Source organism: Phacochoerus africanus, chromosome 2, assembly GCF_016906955.1.
Source record: "Phacochoerus africanus isolate WHEZ1 chromosome 2, ROS_Pafr_v1, whole genome shotgun sequence".
Lineage (NCBI taxonomy): Eukaryota > Metazoa > Chordata > Mammalia > Artiodactyla > Suidae > Phacochoerus > Phacochoerus africanus.
In genome coordinates this window covers 276,824,474-276,848,534 of record NC_062545.1, presented here as the reverse complement: position 1 = coordinate 276,848,534, position 24,061 = coordinate 276,824,474, and the positions used below count along the sequence as shown (strand labels likewise).

Genomic DNA, 24,061 nt, shown 5'->3' with positions numbered 1-24,061 from the left:
GATATCATCTGTATCTGGGCTGTGCCAAAACGGTGGCCACACCCCACGTGTCTACGGAGCATTTGAAACGTGCCACTGCGACCAAAACCCCAGGGTTTCCTATCATTTAAATTCATTTACAACTAAGCGTAAACAGCCGTGTGAGCCTAATGGCCATGGGGAGCACAGCCCTGGGGCATCCTGGGAGCAGCTCAGGCAGACACACCTGCTCCAGCTGGAGCATCCCACCCCTGCTCGCACGTCCCCTCCACACAGAGTCTGGGTGGGTACACCTCAGCTTGGGGCCTGGGCATTTCCAGCTGGTGGGTCCCGTACCAGCAGCCCCGGCCCCGAGGAGGCTGGGGAGCCTTCTCCTTGATGGGCAGATGGGGAGGTGGAGGCCCAGAGAAGGAAAGGAAGTCGGCCAGGGCCACACAGCAGAGGGAGGAACAGGAACTCAGGCTGCTGGACCCTCACCACACTCGCCGCTGTCCCAGTCCTTAAAGATGCACGGGCCTGACTGTCCTCAGAGGGACCAGGCCGAGGTGGCCCCGCCCTGCCGGCTGTGGTCAGGTGGTGAAGCCCTTCCTCCAGCCGCCCTTGCCCGTCCCCTAAGGAGGGAAACGGAGCTTGGACGCCCAGGCTCTGCAGTCAGACCCGGGTCACTTCGGGGCCCCTGCTCCCTTTGGGTGACCTTGGCACCTAACCTTAGGTCTCTGAGTAGCAGCAGAAAGAGTCTGTGGGTCTGTGGGAGGGTTGGCCCAGAACCAGCGCACGCACTCTTACCAGTAACACGAGTCCAACATCCAGGTGGGGCAGGGGACCGGCCGTGCCCTCTGTGGGGGCAGAACCCTACAGCGAGTGAGGGGCAGGGGTGTCAGTGTGGGTGGTGGAAGGTTCTGGAACTGGCAGTGACCCCAGATCACTACTCATCCTCCAGGGACCCCAGGTGTGGCATTTCTCCTCTGCAAACCCCGGCTCCCTCCCGTGGGGAGGCTGGGACACCAGTGCCTCTCGCCTCTCAAGGAAATAAAGGGATGGTGGCCAGCGAGGGTGGGAGGCCCGGGATCGGCCTCGAACCCTCTCCTGGAGCTCTGATCAGACCCCGTCTGGGCTGGCAGGGGCTCCTCTTCTTGGGCCAGAAGACCAAGGGCAGAGGCTGGCGTGCTCCAGGCTTCCCTCTCAAGGCCTGCACCCTGCGGTGGGGGAAGGGGGCCTCTTCCACCGCACCCCCCTCCCCCCCGCTGCCCCACTGTCACCCAAGGCTGTAAAGATGACGGAGGGCCGGCCGCCCTGCAGCATCTGTCAGGCCTGGCATTTCTCAGCCGTCACACGCTGTGACTTATGGCGCAGGAAGCCGTGATTTATACGACGTGGTGCAGAGCGCCTGGGCCTGTTTGTCCGGCCTGTAATGAAGTGGCTGGCAGTGGGAGAAGCAGCCGCTTAGTGGACGTCTGTTGGGGTGTCAGTGGGGCGACGCGAAGGCCCATCCATCACCCTCTCCTCCCCTCGAAGCCGTGCAGCGTTTTGCTGAACTGGCTGAACAGAGCTGAATCCGTCACTCCCAGCAGAAATCATCAAAGAGCTGAACTTGGCCTTAAATAGGAGGCAGCTAAGACGGGAGGAAGGTGGAAACTGACCGAGGAGGCAGGAGGCACGTGCTACTCCGCCCCTGGCACCGCCCCTGGCAGGGAGGGGGCTCCGGCAAGGCCTTCTCTCCTCCAGGCTGTGCCACCCAACTGGCCCCCAGGAGTTCCCGTCGTGGCTCAGTGGAAACGAATCTGACTCGCATCCATGACGACACAGGCCTCGCTCCGTGGGTTAAGGATCCGGCGTTGCCATGAGCTGTGGTGTAGGTCGCAGAGGTGACTGAATCCCGTGTTGCTGTGGCTGTGGTGTAGGCCAGCGGCTACAGCTCTGATTTGACCCCTAGCCTGGGAACCTCCATGTGCCACGGGAACGACCCTAAAAACACAAACAAAACAAAACAAAACAACAGTCGCTGGCCCCCTGTGTGAGCTTTATTGTCTATGCGACCCATACTGCAGTGGCCCCGTCTTATGGATGCGAAGACAGAGGGTCAGGGAGGTGGGGCTGGGCTTCTAACATGGGTCTGATTCCGGGGCCCACGGGCCCTATCCTAGCCTGTCCCACTGCGGACAGGTAACCCCAGGCTGATGACCCCATTTCCCAAGGCGCCGGCGCCCAGATCCTTGTCTGGAGCTTTGCCGTGGCATCTTTGGGTGGTGGAGAAAGCTGTCGTTAGGATTTCCCGTTAGGTAGGCGAAAATATCTATTTACCCTGCAATGGAGCAATTTCCCAGGCAAGTCTCTAACTAGCTAAATGGCTTGTCCTGCCTCCGTCGGCAGGGAAGACGCCCACTGCGACAAACGAGCCAGTCGGCAGGGACATGTTTAAGTAGCACTTGCACCCGTCACACCAACACGGATCGCCATCAGCAGGGGCTGGGGCTGGCGCGGGGGGTGTGCCCGAGGCCAGACGTGGCTTGTGTCCCAGGAGGCTGCCCCCTCCCCCCGCAGCGAGATGGCAGGGCGTTTAGGGCACAGGACTCCAGACCTCCGAGGGGGTGTTGTCCCTCCGCTGGGTCAAAACGGTGTGCGAGGGTGTTGGTCTGCCCAGTCCTCGGTGGCCCAACAGGGAGCTGTCATGGGCCCCTCTCAGCCATGCAGGGGGCCCCCGGGGGAGGAGGCTGGAATGGACCTTGGTTTGAGGCAGGGTCTTGGTCCAGCCCCAGGCACACAGAGCTGTTCCATGGGGTCTTTGCAGAAGGGGGGTGCACAGAGCTGGCGTGAGCCCACAGGGACGGCGTGGAGGAGGGGCGAGGACACAGCCCCCACTCACCCTTTGCCCCCACCGAGGCTGACCACGGTGGGGCCCACGGGGCTCTGACCCCGGCCGGGTGGGCAGTGTGGGGCAGGCTCTTCCAGCTTGGAGGTGATCTCGGGCAGGGGCTGCAGGTTCCACTCACCCTGCAAGGAAGGGAGCAGGATGTTAGCTGCGGCTGGTGGGTCAAAGCCCCCCCCAGCCACTTTCCCCAATCCTTGGGTCCTTGCCCTTACACTCACTTTGTCCCAAACCACCTCCACCTCCCCCAGCCCGCTGCTTCTTGGGGGTCCTCACCTGGGAGTCATCCTGGCCCCCCATCCACCCCCTTGCCCACCTATCACTTCATTCAGAGGAGCAATCAGAGATGCCGGGTTCAGGCTGACGTTTTAGCCATCCCCCCATCACCCCCCACCCCCCACAAGGCGGCATTAAACACCAGGTTCTAACCTCATCAGACATCTGCCCCAACCTGCTGGCAGACGAGCTGTGTTAGCTCCGCCCTTGGTGCCCAGCGTGTTTGATTTAGCGATTAATCCCACTCCCAAACGCTTCCGGGAGCCCGCCTCCCAGACCTGCAGGCTGCCGAGCTTTCCACGCCTAGCTTGGCAAGGCCTGTCCTCCGCCAGGAAGCTCACCGGGGAGTGAATGCGATCCCTTGGAATCCAGTGGGTCTCAGACAAGGAGGCTTCAGACTGTCGCTTTTTCTCACCTGCCCCCTCCCTTAGGTCTTTATTGTTAGGCTCCGGGGGAGGTTGCTGGCGCCCTGCTCGTACCACCAAGACTAGTCCCGTGATGTGATGGCATCTGAGAGAGGGTAGCACCCTGCCGGCTCTCAGTTTCTCCCTCTGCAGGCCCCTGTCTGTCTGTCTGTCTGGGCCTGTCTGTTCCCACCAGATTTCTCTGTTTTGTGGGAGGGCTTCTTGCCAGCAACGTGGGGGTGGAGCCTTGTAACTCACACGGGGATCCTGGGGGGGTGGGGGGAGCTGGGGCGCAGAGGGGTGGGCAGCTGCGCATCTGGAAGAGGCGACGGCCTTGCCAAGGGCGGCCGGGCGGCCCCAGCCACGGGCACCGGGCACAGACCAGGCAGGCGTACCTGGAAGCGCACGGCCGAGGACTTGTTGCAGTGCATGGAGATTGGGGCGAAGCCGTACAAGGCCCTGAGCACTTGGCGGTTGAACGAGTTCCAGGGCACAGAGGCAAATTGCTCGGGGACAGTGGCCTGAGGGCAGGTGCAGACTTCCTCGCTGTTGAACCTGGGAAGGAGAAGGAACAGCCCGACTGGGCTATGGCAGAGGGAGGGGAGCCCGGCAGGGCCCAGGTAGCGCCTCCCAAAGGTGGGGGGGGGACCCTGCTTGGGCCCTCAGGTCCCCCCTCCCCAGCCTCCTAACCGTGTCTTGGTCCTGCCTTCCTGCCAGCAATGCTAATGGCTTCCTCTCTTGCGACCCGCAGATCCCTTGGTAATGGCTGCTCCAGGACTGGGTGGAGGCAGCTTCTCAGGCCAAGCCCAGGGTCAACAGGAAATGGGTGCGGAGATGGATGAGTGATGCCCGCCACGGGCACCTCAAGGGGGCATGGAGGCATGGCTGGCACATTCCCGCTCACCCTGCGCCTGGGTTCCTCTCTTGCGCCCTAGTGGGGCCTGGGACGGAGGGCACTGCTCCACATGGAGCCATCACCTGTTGACAAGGTGGAAATACTTCTGCAGGAAGCCAGGGTCCACGGCGCTCTTGCAGAGCTCCAGCTGCGTCTGGGGGTAGTAGTGTAGGTAATTGACACACATCTCCTCCAGGATCCCAAAGCCCCCCTGCAGCACAGAGAAGACACCTATCAGCTCGGCATTTCCACGCGTCCACTGCATGCACGCATCCGTGCCTTTACCGCCAGGCAGTGTGGCGGGTGAGCGACATCCTGGCCCTCGAGGGATTCCCGCTCTTGAAAGGAGGGGCAGACAGCCCACGAGTCAGCCGCTGAACGCATCTCAGGTGGTGATGCGTGTAAGGCATCAAAAGACAACGGAGGTGGCAGAAAGGGTATCCGCGTGCCCATTCGATGGAGGCAGAAACTGAGTCCCGGGGAAGGTAAAGGGCCAGGCCAGGTGGATGTCGGCTCCTGATCTTGGCGGGGGAGCTGTGCCCTCGGCCCGGGCACGGAGGACCGTCGGGGAGGCCTCCTGTCACCCAGCACGGCCAGCCGTCATTTCTGGAAGGAGCTGGTGCCTGGAGGCCATCACAAGCCTCCCAGGGCAACCCCCGCCCTATCCCAGCTTTGTCATCGTGGGAGGAGGCAGACCCTCCTTCTCCCCCCACTGCCCTCCAACGCTAAGGCCCTGGCCAAGTCCCTGCTCTGTGGCTGTTGAATGGGGAGCCCAGGTCCAGGAGGAGAGGCACAGGCTGGGGGGGGGCAGGAGCCCGACTCCGCATTCAGAACACAGCAGGGCACCTGGGCCTTGCCAGTTCTTAGTGAACAATGCAGGGGGCTGGGGGCTTTGTTTGAAGGAAAAGAGGCATTTGCCTCTTTACGGCAGAACCAAATACTGTAAAAAAGACAGCCGAGGGCTCAGCGCTCTCCCTCCGCCTCCCAGCCCAGGGCAGCTCTGCCCAAGGTGACTATTTTACAAAGAAATTCCCAGAGTTCCCTTTGTGGCGCGGTGGTTATAAACCCGCCCAGTATCCATGAGAAAGCGGGTTCGATCTCTGGCCTCGCTCAGTGGGTTAAGGAGCTGGCCGTGCCGTGAGCTGTGGTGTAGGTCGCAGACACGGCTCAGATCCAGCACTGCTGTGGCTGTAGGGTAGGCCAGCAGCTACAGCTCTGAGTTGACCCCTAGCGTGGGAACTTCCATATACTGCAGGTGTGGCCCTGAGAAAAATAAGCAAAAAAATATAAATAAGTGAAAAGGAAAGTCTCGAGGAGTAGCTGCCCAGCTCCTGAGTGGCCCCTATGGTCCCGGGTTTCACCCGCATGAACCCCTGGTCCAGATCCCCCATTTCCCAAGGCCCCAGGGAACCACAGCTTTCATCACCGTCCTGTCTGGGCTTCAAATCACCAGGACAACCTCCCTCCTGGAATTCCACAAATTCCACTGCCTCCTACCGCCCTGTCTCAGACATCAAAAGAGAGCCAGCCCTTGGCAGGCTGTGTTCCGAAGCCCTCACCCGGGAACGGATGGATCACATTTCAAAGGCCGGGTCTCCGAGAGCAGCAGGCCGGGCTGTCTGAGTGGGTGCACCCCTCCCCACCCCTCGCTCCTCTTTGATCCCGCCTGGTACCCTGATGGGGCCCCTCCCTCCCTGAGTCGGTCCAGGCCTGAAGGACCTGGGGTCTGAGATGGCAGGAGCACTCACCTGGCGGGAACACCCCAGGACAGATGCCAAGTCCTGCGAGGAGCAGGGCCCTCGCAGAAGCAGCCCTGGGGGCGGGGGGGGTGGTGTCGGCCTGGGGGGCTCGCCTCCACCGTTCACTGGCCAGAGGTCCAGCAAGTGCCCCCGCCCCCCACCCCCAGGCCCTCAGCCCAGTAGCTTCACCTGCAGAGGAGGGAGCAGCTACGATCCTGCCTGCTTTCTAGCAAGAGGTGGCACCCGTCAGGCTGGCACCTGGACCAGCCCTGCTCCCTGCAAGTGCTCCCTGCAAGCCAGGTGCCCTCGGCTGTTCCACCTCACTATTTCCTGGGCCAGCTGCCTCCCAGGGTCCCGGCCAGGTGTCAAGGCCCTACACGTGGACAGGTGGGGTCGTTAAAAACAAGCCCTTCGCCTGGGGGAGGCACTCCACGCTGGTGGCTTTTATTATGTCCGGAGCCCCTCCTTGCCGTCTCGGAAAGATGGTGCTGGGATGTAAAGCCGGGCTGTGTGCCTGCAAAGCTCTCCTGTCCCCCCCCACTCCCAGCTGAATTTGTGACCACGGACGCAAAGCAGTGATCACCCCAAATCCAGAGGGAAGAGGAGTCAGGTGGCAGGAATTTTGCCGGCCGGGGCTAAATCCCTGTTCACCCTCGCGGTCAGCACACCGCTACAGTGACCACGGGGACAAGCGGACAGTCAGGAGGCTCTGTCAGCCAGTGGTCCATGTGCCCGGGACAGTCCTGGCTTGTGCCAGCGTCATGGTCAATAGCATCGCCTCTCAGAAGACCTCCGGCTGCACCAAACATCGTGTGAGCTCCCGTCTATTGATGCCGCCTGCAGCCCTGGCCTTGAGAACCGCATCTCCCACGGGTAGATCCTCTCCCCCCGCCGGCCGTCTAAAGTCCAGCCCAGGTGAGCCGGCCTCTCACCCCTGCTGCGCAGAGTCAACCAGGCGCATACTCAGGACTGACTTCGTGTGAAGCCCCAAAGGGGACAGCACAGCAGTGCAGGTCTCTGAGCCTCTTCCATTGGGCTGACCTGGAGTATGTCAGAAAAGCAGTGGCAGGGCCACCTGCGGGCTGAGACTCTTCTTTGTCCTCAGGGCCGTCCTGCCCCCTCCCCTCTGCCTGACCCTCCTTCCCTGGTCCTCCCTCGCTGCCTGCCCGCTTCTCCGTCTGACGGCCGCCTCTCCTGGCCCTGCTCCCGGCACCTCCACCTGGCCTTTAGTTTTGTCCCAACTTCGCTTGTCGCTAGTGGCAGGTGCAGCAGCTCTGTCTCCCTGGGTGACGGAGCTCCAGGGGAGGCAGGGAGCAGTCTTGCGCCCCTGGCAGCCCCAGGTGCCCCCCAGGCGACAGCTCTGGCTGCCGTGGCTGAGACCAGGCCAGCCATGAGCGTAACCCAAGGAGCTGATCTCAGCGTCTCACCGCCCTAATTCCAATGCGATGGGTCAGTTGATGAGTTCACGTTTCTTTTACCAAGTTCCCGGGGGGCGCTGCTGCTGTGGGTCCAGGGGACACCCCCACCTCCGCCCCAAGCTGCTGGTTTATTGAGTGAATGAGGGAGGGGCACCGCCGCCCTGAGGCAGCCCCCGTTCTAGATGAGGAATTAGGACCTGTCCTCGTGGAAGTGGAGAACTGCCCCAGCTGGACGCCCCAGGCCGCGTGTGCTCGGCAGGCAGGGTGACTTACCACGGTGGCCAGCTTCCGGTCTTCCGTGTTGTATGTGCACGAGGTGATGAGCACGTCTCCCTGGAGAGCCAGGCCAGCGGACGCCCGTCAGCACCTGCCCACCTGGGTACCGGGTGCTTGGGCCCTCCCCATGTATGGCCGGGGTACTCCGTCCACCCCCGAGGAACCCGCGCCCTGAGTGTCCCCAGGGGAGAGCACCGGGAGGCTTCACACACAGTCACAGGCGGCCAGTGGCTGTGAGAGGCTGGTTGGTGGCCCCACCTGGCCTGGGACCCCCCTTCTGCAGGACCAGTGGCCCCATGGTGGCCTTCGGGCCCTCATCTCTCCCTGTACTCTTGGGTATGTGGTCAGCTGGTCAGGCGGGAGGATGCCTGTCCCCCAGAATGCCTTCGGGTCCCGTCCCCATGAGGCCTTGCTGAGGAGTCCCGCCTGGACGGCTGCAGCCTCCACCCTGCGTGGACATGCTGGGAAGCGCCCCCCCTCCCCCACCCCACCCCGTGGCCTCTGCTCTCATCACTTCCTGTCCCTCCCGCTGGGGACAGCGCCCCTGGTCCTCCCCGGCTCCCGTCCCTAGCGAGACTCACCGGGAGGACAGACACGACCTTCTTCAGCATGCGGATCTCCTGGGGGGGCAGGGGGGGGGAGAGGGCGGGACCTGAGAGAGCTGCAGGCCCAGCCCTGCCCCCCCAGGGTGTCTGTTTGGCTCTTTGTCTCAGCCCCTCTGCAGGTAGCTGGGCCTGGCTAATGACCTCTGGCCAGGAAGGGGTTAAGCATAGAGGGGGGTCTTCTGAGACGGGTGTTCCCATCAAGCTGCCTGGGTCCCCAAATCCCGCAGTCAGTCGGCCACACGCCAGAATCCACCACCCAAGTCCCTGGCTTCGAATAAACCCATGAGAAGCAGCAGCTGGCTGTGTGCTCCTGGGGCCGGGGGCCTGGCCCCCAGAGATGGAAGGTCCAACAGGGCCACGGCCGTGCCCTGGGCAGGCCCCGGTGGGCAGGGCAGGGGCAAGGGGTGGGGGCGGCTCCCTACCTGGAAGTGGGGGCTGTAGTGGTCGTCTCTGTTCACCACCTCCCTCTCGCGGCCGCCGCGGGCCAGCACTGTGACCACCTTCCTGCCTGTCAGGTGCGTGTGCAGCTGTGAGGCGAAGATGTGGATCCCAGAGGGAGGCAGGGCCTGGGGGGGGGGGGAGGATGGGGGGGCAGGGTCAGGGCCTGGCCACGCGGTTGCCGGCACCGCCCCGTGCCTGGCTGCCGCGAGGCGAGTCTGCCTCCCTGGACCGTCTGCGTCACCCGGGCCCTTCCTCCGCCCTGATTGGTTACTTCCCCATCAGAAAAAACCGCAGAAAATCAGTAGTCCTGAGAGCGATGTTGCCGGAACAGCCGGGGCGTCCAGAGCAGCAGCGCCGGCCTGGGGTCCCGAGGTGCGTCCTCTCCTGAGCCCTGAAGCCTGGCCAGCTCATTCTGACTTCCTTCCACAGACTCTGGGGCCGGGCCCGCGAGGCGGACGCAGCGTGGCCTCCCTGCGCTCAGGCTCACGTCCCGTGGACACAAAACGGCAGTGCTGTCTGCCCTCTCCAGCGCCCGCTGCAGCCGGCCCCCTGCAGGCCCCCAGCTGCCCATGGCATGAGTTTCCTTCCTCTGCGTGACCACCAGGCGGCCGTCCCCACTGTCGCCATCACCTGTGTCACAGCTGTGGCGCTGACCCGCCAAACACTGGGTGGGCAGTACGGGGGAGACCGGCCAGCCCTGACACGACCACGAGAGAAGAAGAGAACTTTCCAGACTTGACGTCCCGTCAGTTCAGGTGGAACCTTCCCTAAAATGGACCACACGCGCCGAGCGTTTGCTCCACGGCGGTGGCCTCACCCCGACCACGTGCTGCCGCGTCCAAGTCCATTTTGTCCACACTGTCGGCACCTCCAGGAGCTCCTGGTGCCGTGGGCCCCTCGCTGAGGGACCCCAGACTGCTGCACCCCGGCAGGTCCCCTGATGCCTCTTTCATGCCACCTGCTGTCCCGCAGCAGCGACCATCCCCGACCTTGTCATTATCCATAACTTTCGGGTACCGTCTGGTGCCCTTGCCGTGACGGAAGACTGGGAAACCTTATGGCCACATTGGTGACAACAGGATCCGGGCCTGGGGGCCCCTGCTGGTGGGTGGGGCCCTGGGCGTCTCCCTCTCGTCTCGAGAGGCCGACCACTGGCCTGAGTCGGAGTCCCGGGTGACAGGTGTGGGGGCAGTGTCATCCTGGGGCCTGTGTCCCCAAACACTGCACTTCTTGGCTCGTTGTCTGCGGCGAGGAGAGGTGGACCAGGCCAGGCTTCCGACAGCAGAGATGAAGTCCCTCGGGGGACAGCTAACCACGACAAGACCCAACTCTGTGAGAGGCCCTTCAAGTAAGCGTCCACAGAAACGCAACTGTCAAAAAGAACATACTGCCGGAAGAGGAACAAGAAAATTCGAGCTTTTTAAAATCAGGTGCTGTCAAGAGCTTAGAGGCCCTGGCGAGATGTGTTCCCAGGAGGTGAGAGGCATTGTCAAGGTCAGCCGGTCCACTCGACCTGGGTCCCGCCAGCAAAGGGCAGTAACCTGGCCTGGGGCCACTCTCCCGGTGAGTCTGCCGCCCAGGCCCCAGAGCTCTCCTGCAGCTGTCACCTCTGGGTACTCGGGGCCACAGGAAAGGCTCGGGGGCGGGTGTGGTTATGGAGTTGAGCTGCTGGCCTCAGATGAAAGGAACTGGCCCCCCACAGATGGGGACAGCCTGCGCAGGCAACAGCTCTCTCTCTTTGGCTTGGGGGCACTTTGCTTCCCTGGGAAGACGCGGAGGCTTGCGGAGCCCAGGCGATGAACAATTCCCGGTGAATCGGCTCCTGGGAAGACGGATCTGCTATGAACCCAGCACAAAGCAGCCTGCTGGGTGAACTCAGAGAGACGGTGCCCGATTTCTCCCCCTGCAGCTGCAGGCACTGTGACCTCGGCAAGCCTCAATCTCCCCATCCGAGCAGTGGGGACGTTAACGCCCACATTGCAGGTCATCGTGAAAAGCACAGGTACAACGTGAGAGCGAGCTCGCAGCACGCACAGCAGACAATGAAATACCGTCCACGATATGAAAAGGACTGGGCCCCAATAGCAAGACAGACAACTCCTGGAAAACTGGGCCACGGTTATGAACAGATAGTCACAGAAAAGAAGGGCGGGAGTTCCCGTTGTGGCTCAGCGGGTTAAGAACCTGACTCGTATCCATGAGGACGCAGGTTCGATCCCTGGCCTCAATCGGTGGGTTAAGAGTCTGGCGTGGCCACGAGCTGAGGTGTAGGTCGCAGATACAGCTCGGATCTGGTGTTGCTGTGGCTGTGGTGTCACCTGGCAGCTGCAGCTCCGATTGGACCCCTAGCCTGGGAACCTCCATCTGCCATAGGTGCGGCCCTAAATTTTTTTTTAATTTCTTTTTTTAAAAAAAGAAAAGAAGGACAATTGCCCAAGAGACAGGTGCAAAGACTCTTAAGGTCTACAAATAGGGACATCCAAATTGAGTAACAGTGAGGGTTTTCCTCCCAAGCGATTGAGAAAACACTCAAGACATCGATAATACGGTGGGTCGGGCAGTCTGGAGCATGGGGCACCCTCTGGCGTGCAGACGAAGCCTCAGGATGGGCTCTCTGGGGTGTTTCGTCAGATTTATCCAAATTAAAGCTCACAGCTCTCTGTGTGGCAATTGCACTTCCAGAATCCACCTGATAAACACGCCCCGTGGGCCCAGGTTTTTCTTGCAGCCTTCGTCCCACTGATTAAAAGTTGGCAGCAGCCCGAGACTTCGTGACAAGGGACGGTTCAGCCCAGGCTGGGACTGGAGCAGGCAGGGGAGCACCCAGGGGGCAGAACTGGGGCGTCACTTCTGCTCCCCCAGGAGCCAGGTCCCAGACTCTGAGGGCTGACCTGCGCCCCACCTGCCCACATGGCCAGGGAACCAGCGCGCCCTTGCGACTGCCCCCGGGCGCCTCGCTGGCCTCCCCGGTCCAGCCCCGGCCAGGCCCCCGGGGCGTCTGTGCTGCGGATACTCTGTGTATCAGTTAGAGGGCAAATCACCCGGACAAAGGTTTGCTGTTCAATTTGTTTTTAAACATGTGCCTCCCGTGGGGCAGGTGGAAACGTGCAAGAAAAAGATGCGGAAGGACACGAAAGATCCAGTAACGGGCTCTTTAGGGGAGGGGGACAGGGCACTGTAGCCCAGGGGGCCTTTGTCATTAGTGACACGGCCCGTGCTTTTCGTGGCGAATGCGTGTCTGTCTCACCTAGGATGAACGCTTTTTCTTTTCTTTTGCCTTTTCGGGGCCATACCCGTGGCCTATGGAGGTTCCCAGAATCACGGTCAAGTTGGAGCAGCAGCCACCAGCCTACACCACAGCCACAGCAGCACGGGATCTGAGCCTCGTCTGCGACCACAGCTCATGCCACAGACCTACACCACGGCTCACAGCAACGCTGGATCCTTAACCCACTGAGCGAGGCCAGGGATCAAACCCGCAACCTCATGGTTCCTAGTCAGGTTCGTTACCACTGAGCCACAACGGGAATTCCTGAGACGTATTTTAAAGGCAGAGGGTAGAAAGGCTGGCCCGGGTGTGGACTGAGTGGAAGCCCCGTTATTGCAGGAGAGGGAGGTACGGGAGGCAGCTTTGCGCCCAGAGCAGGGGCTGGCATGGCGGCTGCGGGTGGGGGTGCCGAATCAAAGCCACAAGCCACCGTCCTCGGGCCACACCCTTGGAGTCTCAGCAGGCCCAGCCCCACACTCACCAGCTGGGTGCACTTGTCCGTGCAGTAGCCCGTGAGGATGAAGGCCGGCTCCTGCGGGGGGATGGCCATCACGGGTGTGTACACCAGGCCCAGCTCCATGATCCCCGCATCGAAGCGCCGCAGCGTGGCCGTGTAGTAGAGGCGGATGCCCGAGGAGTCACGTCGGCCTGGGAGGAGGAGGGATGGGGCTGAGCGGAGACCCTTCCCACCCCGGGGCTGACCGACCCCCAGCTGTCCTCCGCCAGGAGGCGCCGGGTCACCCGCGCCGGCTCCCACCTGCCTTTGCGCCCACCTATTTGTGCCAGGCAGCCACGCCGCCAGGGCGACCGGAAGGATCGACTCACGCACCATGTGCAATACCCACGTGGAAGGAAAGAGCCACTGCTTCTATGAAAACGAGGTGAAAGCTTTGGAAAGACTTCATGAGCGGCACTGCTGAATCAGGCAGGACGAGGTGCGGGCAGAGGCTTGGGGAGCCTGCCAACACCCCAGAGCTTCGCAAGTGCTTTGACGTTCTTCCCGCACGTGCAAAGGGATCTGAGCTGGAATCGGCCAGCGGGATGCCCTGACGGCACGGTCTGAGCAGACAGGAGGGCACGGCCTGTCTCACAGAGGAGCCTCGGCCCGCGTCAGGCAGGTGAGCACCAATCTGCATGGTGAAGTTGCCAGGAAACATCTAAGGCGCCTCCCACCTTATCCCTTTGATTCCAGGCCTGCAGGGTTGTCCCAGGGCCTCTGCGTCTACTGGGAGGACACCTGAGCATGTGTGTCGGTCCCTGGAGCCGGGTCAGCACTAAGGAGGCAGCGCCCTGGCTCAAGCTCCATCCCAGGCCCCACTCGTCCACAGTGCGCTGTGTGCTCTCGAAAAAGTTGCCCTCCCTCTCTGGGCTGGAAGTCAAATGCTGCTTCCAAGGGAGAATTCAGGGCTTCTGCCCATCACGGTCTAGCCACACAGGCTGGTCTTCTTGCAGTCGGCACACTGGAGCATCCACAAGGCACCCCGGGCAGCCTCCAGGGGGTCACACGAAGCTAAAGGTCAGAGGTGGGGGTGCGGGCGCCCACAGGCACGGCCACAAGACCACACGGCCTCTAGCAGTCCCTGCCCTCCCCTCCCCTTGCCTGGAATCGGTCAGTGAGTCCTGAACACTTGGAAGTGGGGCTCTGGGCAAAGGGAATGGACACAGGAAGGCACAGGAGACCTGGGATATGGGTGGGAGAGCCGTGTAACCAAAGAATCATGGTCCTGAAATCAGGAAACTGAGGCTCGGACCTGAGCCGAAGACCTTCCTGCCCAAGGTCCCAGGGCTGGAAGCAGCCGAGCTGGGTCTCCAGCCCAGGGCACCCTGGGGGCGGCAGGGGGTGGGGTGCCATCTCCCTGCTCAGCTGCTCGGAGGCGGAGCCGAGAATACCCCACCGTGCCTCTGCCTCCCCCCCGCACCCCCCCCCGCCCCCGCACCATCCTCCCTCTGCAATGTCCAAACTCAGCCTCCCTGTCTCTGGGCTGATGACATCAGAGGATAATAATAAAAAGGGAATGCAATTGGTTACAATTCGGATGGGGATTAAATAATGAAATAATTGTGGGATTTTGATATTTATAGAAAAGCGACCCATCTCCAGATTTGCAAAGTGACAGGAGCATCCTTATATTTGGCGAAGGATCCATAAATACAGGCAGATAATCAGGAAGAGACAGACCTCACTGACACTCAAGGCGTTTTCAAAAATCCATTTGCTTTCAGGTTTTAAATGAGCAATAAATCCCGTATCATGCTCAGGCCCAGGCTGACTTATGCTCCTCTCTGTGCATGCTGTAGATAATTCCAGCGGTGGCAGGAAGTATTAGTTACGCAGCCGGGAAGAATTCGCCGGCAGCTATTGGTAGAGCTGGGCCTTTGCCGGGTGCCCGCCTGCATGCCATTGGGAGCGTTACCGGTACGAGCTGTCCCAGCCTTAGAACAGCGGAGGTTGATGAGCAAACCCAGACAGGGGCTTGGTCATTCCCCGCCCCCGCCAGGGGTCCCACAGCTAGAGAGTGACCAGAGGGGCCCGGCCTGGAGCCGTGTTCTTACCTCTCAGACCATATCTGGCCCTCACTTACACGAATGAAAACGTGTCCTTTTAAAAAAGACAGAGAGGAGTGCCCGTTGTGGCTCAGCAGTAATGAACCCGACTAGGATCCATGAGGACGTGGGTTCAATCTCTGGCCTTGCTCAGTGGATTAAGGATCCAGCGTTGCCGTGAGCTGTGGTATAGGTCACAGATGAGGCTCAGATCCCACATTGCTGTGGCTATGGCAGAGGCTGGCAGCTGTAGCTCTAACTGGACCTAGCCTGGGAACTTCCGTATGCCATGGGCACGGCCCTTAAAAAAATAAAAACAATTTTAAAAAAGAGGAAGAAGAAGCAGCCTGTGAGGCCCTATGGGGTGCAAGATGCTGGTGAAATATAGAGGGGGAAATGTTCTCAGTTTCTGATACAATATCAGCCAGTTTGGCCATCCTAAAGACCAACTCTGGTTGTGCCGCCTTCAGGCACAGGGTGATCCAGCAGTGCTTGCTATCTGCCCCCACCTTGCTTTCCCGTTCCCAACACTGCAGCCCAGCTGGACCACCTGCGTTCCTGGAACACGCTCTCCCTTTCCCACCTCCGTGTCTGCCCAGCACAGACCATCCCTCCATCTGGAAGCAGCACCTGTCAGCATCTCTTGCGAAAATTCTCCTCCTCCTCTAAGGCCCAGGTCAAATGCCTCTGTGATGCCACCCAGCCATACGGACTCCTTTTACATTTTCTTGCTCGTTGTTGTCTCCCCCTCCTAAGAAGCCTTTCAACTTTCTAAGGTCTGAAGCTGTAAACTGGGGAAAGAGTTCACCATCCTACAGCCCACACAAGGGGTCTTGTGGATTTCTGCTTGCTGAGTATAAGCTCAACAGCCCGATAACACAGGAGAGCTGCCCACCCAACGCCCAGGGCAGACATTGCTAATCAATCCCCGCACGGCCCTCAGATGCCTTTCCAGCAGGGAGGGGCAGCCACCACTAAGGGTCAGTTAGAGGGGCCCTCTTGCCAGGAGAACCTGTCTGCCGCCCTGACACAGAACATGTAATGCAGTCCCATTGGCACGCTCACACGCCAGACACACATTTGCCCTGTTGTGACATGTCTTGAGAAGCAGGAGGGACGCTCATAGCCAGAAACATTCCCTTACTGAGCCAGACACTCCCCCTGCCCGGACGACCCTCCCGGGGCCATGGCCACCAGCGGTCAGGCCATTGGAGGCTGGATCGTGGGCAGGGACCACGCAGCCAGGGTGTGCCCTGTCCTGGCCCAGCCCGTTCAGGGGACAGCAGAGCTACCTCCTGTGGGTGCTGGAGGGTCACCCCATCAGGACGGGGGGATGGGGGATGGGAATCCGCACAGCCTCATGGAGGTTAGATTTCTGGGGAAACGACACGCAGGACCGCTCCAGCCTGTGACCTCTCTCCTTTGTCTGTGACCTTGTTGGTTGGCGCACCCCGAGACAGCTTCCTGCTCTGGCTGGTGCCAGTGAGGGAGGGGTGTGGGGAGGAGGGCCGAGCCGTGTTGACTCAGATGGATCCGACACCTGAGTAACTGCTTACAGCCTCGGAGTCACACCAAGCTTGGCAGGTGCAAGTGTGGGCTCGGCCAGAGCAAGGCTGCACCCCAACAGCTTAGACAGACTCCCGGCTCTAAATCCCTACTCCCTTCATGGCTCTGGTGGCAACCTTTTACCGCTGGGCCTTAACTTCCTCATCTGCAAAATGGGCACCCAAGAAACCTCTGCCTGCCGTTCCCAGGTGGTACCCAGAACAGCGCCGTGTTTGTGAAGGAGGAGGAGTGAAGGGGCTAGGCCTCCCAGCATGTGGCTTCGCAGATGAGCCGGTCGATGAGGCCCTGCCTGGGGGGAAGCCCACCGCAGTCACGAGAGGTGGACGGTGCGGAGAGACACGAGAGGGATGCTGGCTGCCATGGGTCATGTGACAAGGAGGCCGGACTTGGGGGAGGGGATGCGGGGCTGACCTCTGCCAGCACAGCTGTCTTCCTGGCTGGCCGAGCCGAGCCCACGGGTCCCAGGGGAGGACGGGGGTGGGATGGAAATGCCTTGGGGGGTCCCTACCTGTTATCATCAGCGGGTTGTGGTAGTGAACTTCCAGGCGGAGAAATCGGGAGGACCCGGGGCCCCCAAAAGCAAGGCCAGCTTCCTCTGGGTAGTAGAAGGCCTGTCAGGAATGAGGTGGGGGCATTTAAGTACCACAGCCCAGGTAGATAGACTGGGGTGTCTTGAGAGGGTTCCAGGCCAGGGTCAGGGCAAACCCACCCAAGTGCCGGGGCCTGAGCTGCAGTGGGTGGAGCTGGCGGGGCGGTCGGTTTAGACAACGCTCTCCTGCTTACAGGAAGCTCATCCCCAGCCCAGCAGGGTCCCTATCAGGGCCAGGGATTGGAGAGGCGAGCCCACCGCCCAAGCCCCTCCTCTGAGCTGCTGGAAGACCCTGGACGCCGCCCGTGGAGGCCAGCCCCGGGACCACCCTGGGCACAAACCCCCCCAAGTCCAGCAGGCCTTGATCCGGGAAACAAGGTGGATGCCCACAAGTGACGTTAGCTTGTGGGGCTTTTGCATTTTTAGGGGAACATAAAGGAGGCTGGAGAAAGCCCTGGTGGCTCAAAAGATGCTTGGGATTGCAAGAGGTGCAGGCTGTCGGGGGAATTATTCGAGGCCGGCCTGGGGGCCTCATGAGCTCCCTCGGGTACCCCCTTCTCGGAGGCTCTGGTGCAGAAGTGGGGCACGCACGCACCTTGGCGCCCAGGGCCCAGGCGGCGAGCACGTGGCGGCAGTAGTTGAGGCGCTCCGGCTTCATCTTGGAGTCGCAGGGCCCGCTGAAGGCGGGGAAGCTCTCGAACTCCGCGGCGCACTGGAAGACCTCCATGTGATGCACCAGGGCCTCGTTGCCCGTGGTGACAATGGGCTCGTACTGTGGGGGAGGGGCGCCCGCTGAGCCTGGGGCAGCCGGCCACACCTACCCACCTGCCCACCCCCACTGGTGGGGCTCTGACCCAGCAGCTCCCCTCCGTGGGCCTCTGCTTGCCCATCTGTAAAATGGGAGTGTTGAGCCAGACAATTTCCAGGGAAGCTTCTGGGGTTCCGGGCTTTGGGTGGGGAGCCACCAACCTGGAGCCAGGCAGCATCTGCCGGAAGCTCAGGATGGGCTCTGAAGCAAAGGGAAGGGGACCCAGGCTAGTCGTCTCCCCATAAGGTGGGGCCAGGAAGACAGCAGTCCTCGTGTGAACGTGGCAGTGGCCAAACAAGGACAGGGAGGCTGCCCGCCCAAGGCTAAGCCTGAACCCAGGGCCAGGTGCAGCTGAGAGCCAGGCCCACTGCTTCCTGCTGTGTGACTTTGGGAACTCACACAACCTCTCTGGGCTGCACTTCCTTTACTGGAAACACTGATGATAGCATCTAGTACTGAGTGAGTATTGGAGGGGGGCGCCCACCGCTGCTTCCCCAGGGCCAGCTCTTGTCATGACCGTAACATCCCCGGGCTGGCGTTCAGAGCACGTGAACTCTGAGCTGAGCTGCTATTTCACAAAGGGAGAGAGACAGACAGACACACAGGTGGACAGCCTTCCTGTCCCAGGGGAAGATGTACAAACCAAGACATCAGGTGCCTTTGCTCCAGGCTGGGCAGCTGGGGCCCCACAGCCCAAGAAGGTGGGGAGTCAGCAGGTGACCGGGGACCAGAGCACACATGTGGCTGCAGGACGTCCAGGCGGTAGAGGTCACCTGGTCCAAGCAGGCCCACGGACAGCTCTCCAGGCCCCCGGGGGGGAAGCAGAGCTGGGAGGAGGACCTGGCCTGGAGCCGCACCCCTCCACCCACCCCCCACACCCCCGCTCCCACCGCACCTACCATGACGATGTGGTGCCGGGAGAAGCCCTCCGGGAGCTCGGTGATGTAGCACCAGTACGTGGTCTCCTGGCCGGGGACCAGGATGTCCGGGGCGCGGATCTCCATGGTCTGCAGGTCTGCGGGCAGCGCCGGGACAGAGATGTTGGGTTTCAGCAGCTGCACCCTCTGCAGCCCCGTCTGCAGGCCCGAGGCGTTGATGGCCTCCAGGGACCGGACCGGCTCCTCCAGGATCCCGTACACCAAGTGGACTGTGCCGTCCTGCAGCCAAGACAGGGCCCCAGGAGTTCCCACTGTGGCTCAGCAGTAATGAACCCAACTCGTATCCATGAGGATGTGGGTTCGATCCCTGGCCTCGCTCGGTGGGTTAAGGATCTGGGGTTGCCATGAGCGGCAGTGTAGGTGGCACACGCAGCTTGGCTCTGGCCTTGCTGTGGCTATGGGGTAGGCTGGGAGCTGCATCTCCAATTGGACCCCTCGCCTGGGAACCTCCGTATGCTGTGGGTGCAGCCCTGGAAAAAAAAAAAAAAAAGGAAAAAAAGGCAGGGCCTGATCATACCCCCAGAGCTGGGCTCCTGGTTCTCTCGGTGAAGGGTGGACCCAGCTGGGGTTAAATCCAAGGGTAACCACCCCCAGAGCCCATGGTTGGCACCAGACATTGATATATTTTGTCTTTCCGAACGCTTTCTTTTTTTTTTTCTTATAAATAAGTATCTCTGTTTTTATTTTTATTTTTATTTTGTTGTTGTTGTTGTTGTTGTTGCTATTTCTTGGGCCGCTCCTGCGGCATATGGAGGTTCCCAGGCTAGCGGTCGAATCGGAGCTGTAGCCACCGGCCTACGCCAGAGACACAGCAACGCGGGATCCAAGCCGCGTCTGCAACCTACACCACAGCTCACGGCAACGCCGGATCGTTAACCCACTGAGCAAGGGCAGGGACCGAACCCGCAACCTCATGGTTCCTAGTCGGATTCGTTAACCACTGCGCCACGATGGGAACTCCCCGAACGCTTTCTATCTGCATTCGTTTAGTGTCCATTCAACGGACCATGTCTGAGTCGCTGTGAACAAGGCTGGTGGGCCCACCCGAGGCCTTTTCTCCCTCCACCTCCCCCAGGTCACTGGGGGCAGCACTGTTCCCTGCACAGGTGTCTTCAAGCTCCCGACAGGAGTGTTCCCCCCCGCCCCACTCCCCCGCTGCCAGCCCGGAGGCTCGGAGCGGAGCGCACGTGGGCACCAGATGCCCTGCAATGTTCCGGGCAAGGGTCTTCCGCTTGCCTTTGCCTGATCCCTGGGGAACAGGGGCCAGGAGGGCGAACACTGAGATGGCCTTCGGGAAGGACACTTCTTCTGGCTCCAGTTCTGTCCCCACCGTGCCGCATGTCCCTGGGCAGGTCCCTCCCCCGACTCTGTCTGGCCTCAGGTTCCTCATTGGGCACACCACCAGCCCATGTCGCCGCCGTACCGTAAGGATTACGCAAAATGACAGGTATCAGAGTGCGCCGAGAAGTTCTAAGGATTTTGTCTTAAGAAAAAACTGGGTTTTTCCAGGTACGGGTCCTGCAGTGGCGTGAGAAGCCTCTGGATTTTTGGATCCTTGGTGGCTACGCATTCCTAGACAGAGCGAGTTGCGTCTTACAGGAGTTCTAGTTCCCTCTCTCCCTTTACAGACAGAGAAGCCGGGGTCCAGGGGAGGAGGGACCTGCTCGGAGCCTCACAGTGTGTTGGCCACAGGGCCGGGTTGGGACACCGGGTCTCCGAGCTCTTTCTGGTACCCGTGGAAGATGATGGACCAGGAGGAGAGAAACAGTCAGGAGCAAAGATCACTCAGACCCCCGTTTGAGAGGCTTTGGGGCGAGACCCACATCTAGAAACAAGTGGGCTCCATGTCAGCCAAGATCTGCTTATGGGCAGGATCGGAGGCTGGGAGCAGAGCTGCCTTCTCCGCGCCCAACTGCCTCTGGAATCCCTTCTGTCTGCATAACTGGCCCCGGGGACCGCCCCTCGGATGCAAGAGGGCTCCCCGCAGCCCAGGCTCCTGGGTGCACGGGCTGCCACCCACCTCGATGAAGTAATCCTTGGGGTCACAGGTGCCAAAGGGCCTCTTGAAAAGCAGGGACAGGCCTTCCGGGGTCCTCTGTGCCCGCAGCAGCTGGTAATCCTGCTGGGAATCCAGGTGGATCTGGCCTTTCTGGTCACTCCAGGCATCCTGCAGAGACAGCTGGGGCTCAGAGCACCAGGGCCGAGTCGGAAGCCGGAGCTCAGGGTTGGCCCCCTGCAGCGCAGCCCCTGGACACACCCCGCCCTGGGGTTCCCAGGGGTCCGCGCCCATGGGGCTCAGGCCCGCTTTCGGTGTCTGTCTCAGCTACCCTACTCTCTTCCTCTGCGGCCTTGACACCCGGCTTCAAACGCCAGCCGGAACACTCACAGGGGCTGGTTAGCCGTGCGGGTTCCACACTCCTGGGTGGGACCCAGGAACCCATTTTGCTAAGAAGGTACCAAGATTGGGAATGTGGAGGGAGGGGCTGTGACAGTAGGCGGAGCCTTGGAGGGGGAAACGCAGAAGACAGACAGAAAGAAGCCGGAGGTCCACCCTGAACCTGCACCCCCAACCCCACCCCACTCCCACGGAGAGTGAAACTGCCTGAAACGCTGCACGCTCAGCATCTTGCTCGCCTCACTGGTTCCCAGCCTTGCTTGGAGAGGGCTCACTGAGGCCCAGGAGGAAACAGACCCACCTCATTTCCCCAGGATGCTCTTGGCAGCGCTGGCCCCCCCTCCCTGCCAGCTGCTCTCCCTGTACCAGGCTCTAGGGCTCAGCCACCCAGGGGCTCCAGGCCAGAGCTGGAAAGACATTTGCCTGGCAAGGCAGGTGGGAGGGAAGACCTTGCCCACAAGCAGACCTCTGTTCTGGTTCGGGAACAGCACAGAACCACCGGTTCCTGGCCTTAGGATGTTTTTGTTTTGCCTTTTATTTTTAGCTACTCCTGCGGCACAAGGAAGGTCTCTGGCCAGGGATCAAATCCATGCCACAGCAGTGAATGGAGCCACCGCAGTGACAATACCAGATCCTTAAGTCACTAGGCCATCAGAGAACACTGGACTTAGCATTTTTTAAACCCTGCATTCAGGGCTAAAGCTTGTTTCCTTTATTTCCTTGCAAAAACAAATCAACGAAAAGAAACCTGCAAACGATTTTGCAAAATTTTCCCTAGAGAAAAGCACCTCCAGTGAAGCTCGTGCTGGGGGACACTGCTGATTTGCAGAAGGGCTAATTTTATATTTTTAATTTTTTTATTATCGTGATTATAATGTTCTGTCAATTTCTGCTGTACAGCAAAATGACCCAGTCATGCATACATATGTATACATACATTTTTTTCTCATATTACCTTCCATCCATTCCATCACGAGTGATTGGATATAAGATGGACTGGGAGTTGGGGGTTCGGGGTAAGTAGGTGCCAATTATTGCCTTTGGACTGGATAAGCAATGGGGTCCTGCTGTCTAGCAGAAGGACTAATTTTAAACAGAAGCTTAAGTTAGCATGTGCTCCTTCGGCTGGAAATCTGGAATACCTTTGTTGAACATATTTGCCAAAGGAGGGAAAACAAGTCTGACATTTGTTTGCACAGGAATTTGTTGGGCAAATGAATCCTCTGTGTGCAGGAGAGCGAAGTCACCCCAGCTCTCTTGGCAGCCTGGGAAAGCTGGTCCCGGGCCCTGGCTGCTCGTTTGCAGGGCCCTAACCAGGTGCCCACCCCCTGATCCTGCTGGTGGTTGGGCTCCCTCCCACCTGACCTGGGAAGTGGGTGAGGGTCCTGCCTGCAGAGTTATGATGGGGTCTGGACAGAGAACCATCAGGCTCCAGAAAGACCAGCCACCACTAGCTCAGGTGAAGTCCCGCAACCCTAGCAGGTGGGGAGGGGTTATTGTGCCCACTCTGCAGATGAGGAGATCGAGGCCCGGGGCCTCTCTTCATCCTGGCTTGGTGCTGCTGCCTGTTCCCACATTAACCTGGAGTAAGAGCCCTCTGCTCACAGATAAAGTGCCTCCTGGCTTCCAAGCTGTTTTAACCCTCCCGGGTCTGTTTCCGGGCGAGAACTGGATTTTGTCCTCAGGTGGGCCATGGTGGAGGAAGGTGGGCGGGTGGCTCAGGGTAGGGCGGCTGGGCTCCCCCCACCCCGGGGCCCTCCCTTCAGCTTGTCGAGGGCCCCTCGAACCTCTCTAGTTTGAAGGGCGAACTCCCCGCATCTCCACCCTTTCTGGCAAGAATGGGGTGAATTTGGGGTGTGGGTGAAGAGCTCGCCCTCGGCGTTTGGACTCAGCTCCACGGCTTCCTTCACTCCCGGGGTGGGGCTCGGGGTCTGCACCTGCCTCGTTTGTGTGGGTGGGGACGAGGGGGCTGCCCTCACGGGGGCGCGGGTGGTGGAGCTCGTGCCTTCTTCGCGCCGGGCTCTGCTCCTTGATGTGCTGGGCTGCTACTTGGGGCGTGCGGTCAGGGACCACAGAAGCCATCTAGTTCCCATCTGCTCCTCACACTGGCATCCCCACGATGCCCCAGCGTGGGATACAGGGATGCTCAGAGCAAACAGGACCAGAGAGACGAGAGGGAAACTGCCTCCTCGTGCGAAGGAGATCGAGTGCAGACGGAGCGGAAAGGTCAGGAACACTGGGGCGGGGGCAAGACTTACCCCAAAATAGGCGCTGTCCCCATCGGTCCAGAGCACGGCCAGGTCTGCGTTCTCCAGCTCGCCGCGGTCCGACATCCCGAACAGGATGCCGGCCTTGAGCTCCCGCACCAGGAGCTGGAAGTGGACCACCTCCTGCACGTAGCTAACATTCCAGGACAGCTCCAGGGTCCCCTCGGGGTCCAGGGGGATGTGGTAGGGGAAGGGGCTCTCGGGGGGTGTCGAGCCCTGCAGCGCGGCCACCAGGATGACCAGGAAGACGGCCACGGCCGTGCCGTACATGGAGGCTGCCTCGCGCAGGCTGGGGCCGGGGACCTGCATGGCTGCGTGAGCCTGGCCGCCCCACCTGGCCATTTATGTCCCAGCCCCTCAAGGGGTGGACCCAGGCTCCAGCCATAATCACATTTGTCTGGTGGGGAATTCAATTGTCCGGGTGACCCTCCCACCAGCCCAGGCCCCAGGCCACACGCTGTGTTGCCCTGGCTTCTCCTCCTTGGCGCTAACGACACGTGGACCTCATCAGCAGGAATTGAAGCAGACAGGCCAGTTTCACCCCCTCTGAACAGTCTCGAGAGCTGTCCGGAAAGACACTCCTCCCTGCAGCCAGGAGGCCATTCAGATGCCCTCCGGCCAGGCACCGCGCTGACCGCCAGCTGATGGATCAGGCCCCCGCCACCCCCTCCCTCGATGGGCAGCCTGAGGCCCCGAGGGGCTATTTCCAAGGTGACTAGTGAGTAATGAGACCTCAGGGGGCCGTTGCTGTAATGCTGGAGGGTGGACCGATTTCAAACTAAAAATA

The 24,061-nt window shown here is 60.7% G+C and overlaps 1 protein-coding gene across 1 annotated transcript; it reads right to left on the bottom strand.

Moving 5' to 3' along the window:
• Window positions 1–1,992: 1,992 nt before the first annotated feature.
• On the bottom strand, window positions 1,993–23,821 carry DBH (dopamine beta-hydroxylase). The gene is made up of 12 exons (XM_047768845.1): window positions 23,266–23,821; window positions 20,633–20,779; window positions 18,574–18,831; window positions 17,462–17,638; window positions 16,786–16,888; window positions 12,649–12,815; window positions 8,881–9,024; window positions 8,435–8,473; window positions 7,851–7,910; window positions 4,504–4,631; window positions 3,921–4,080; window positions 1,993–2,970 (listed from the first exon to the last, which is right to left on the bottom strand). Exons 1-12 carry the CDS (start codon window positions 23,614–23,616, stop codon window positions 2,839–2,841), a joined length of 1,866 nt encoding a protein of 621 aa, XP_047624801.1. The 5' UTR covers window positions 23,617–23,821; the 3' UTR covers window positions 1,993–2,838.
• Window positions 23,822–24,061: the final 240 nt, after the last annotated feature.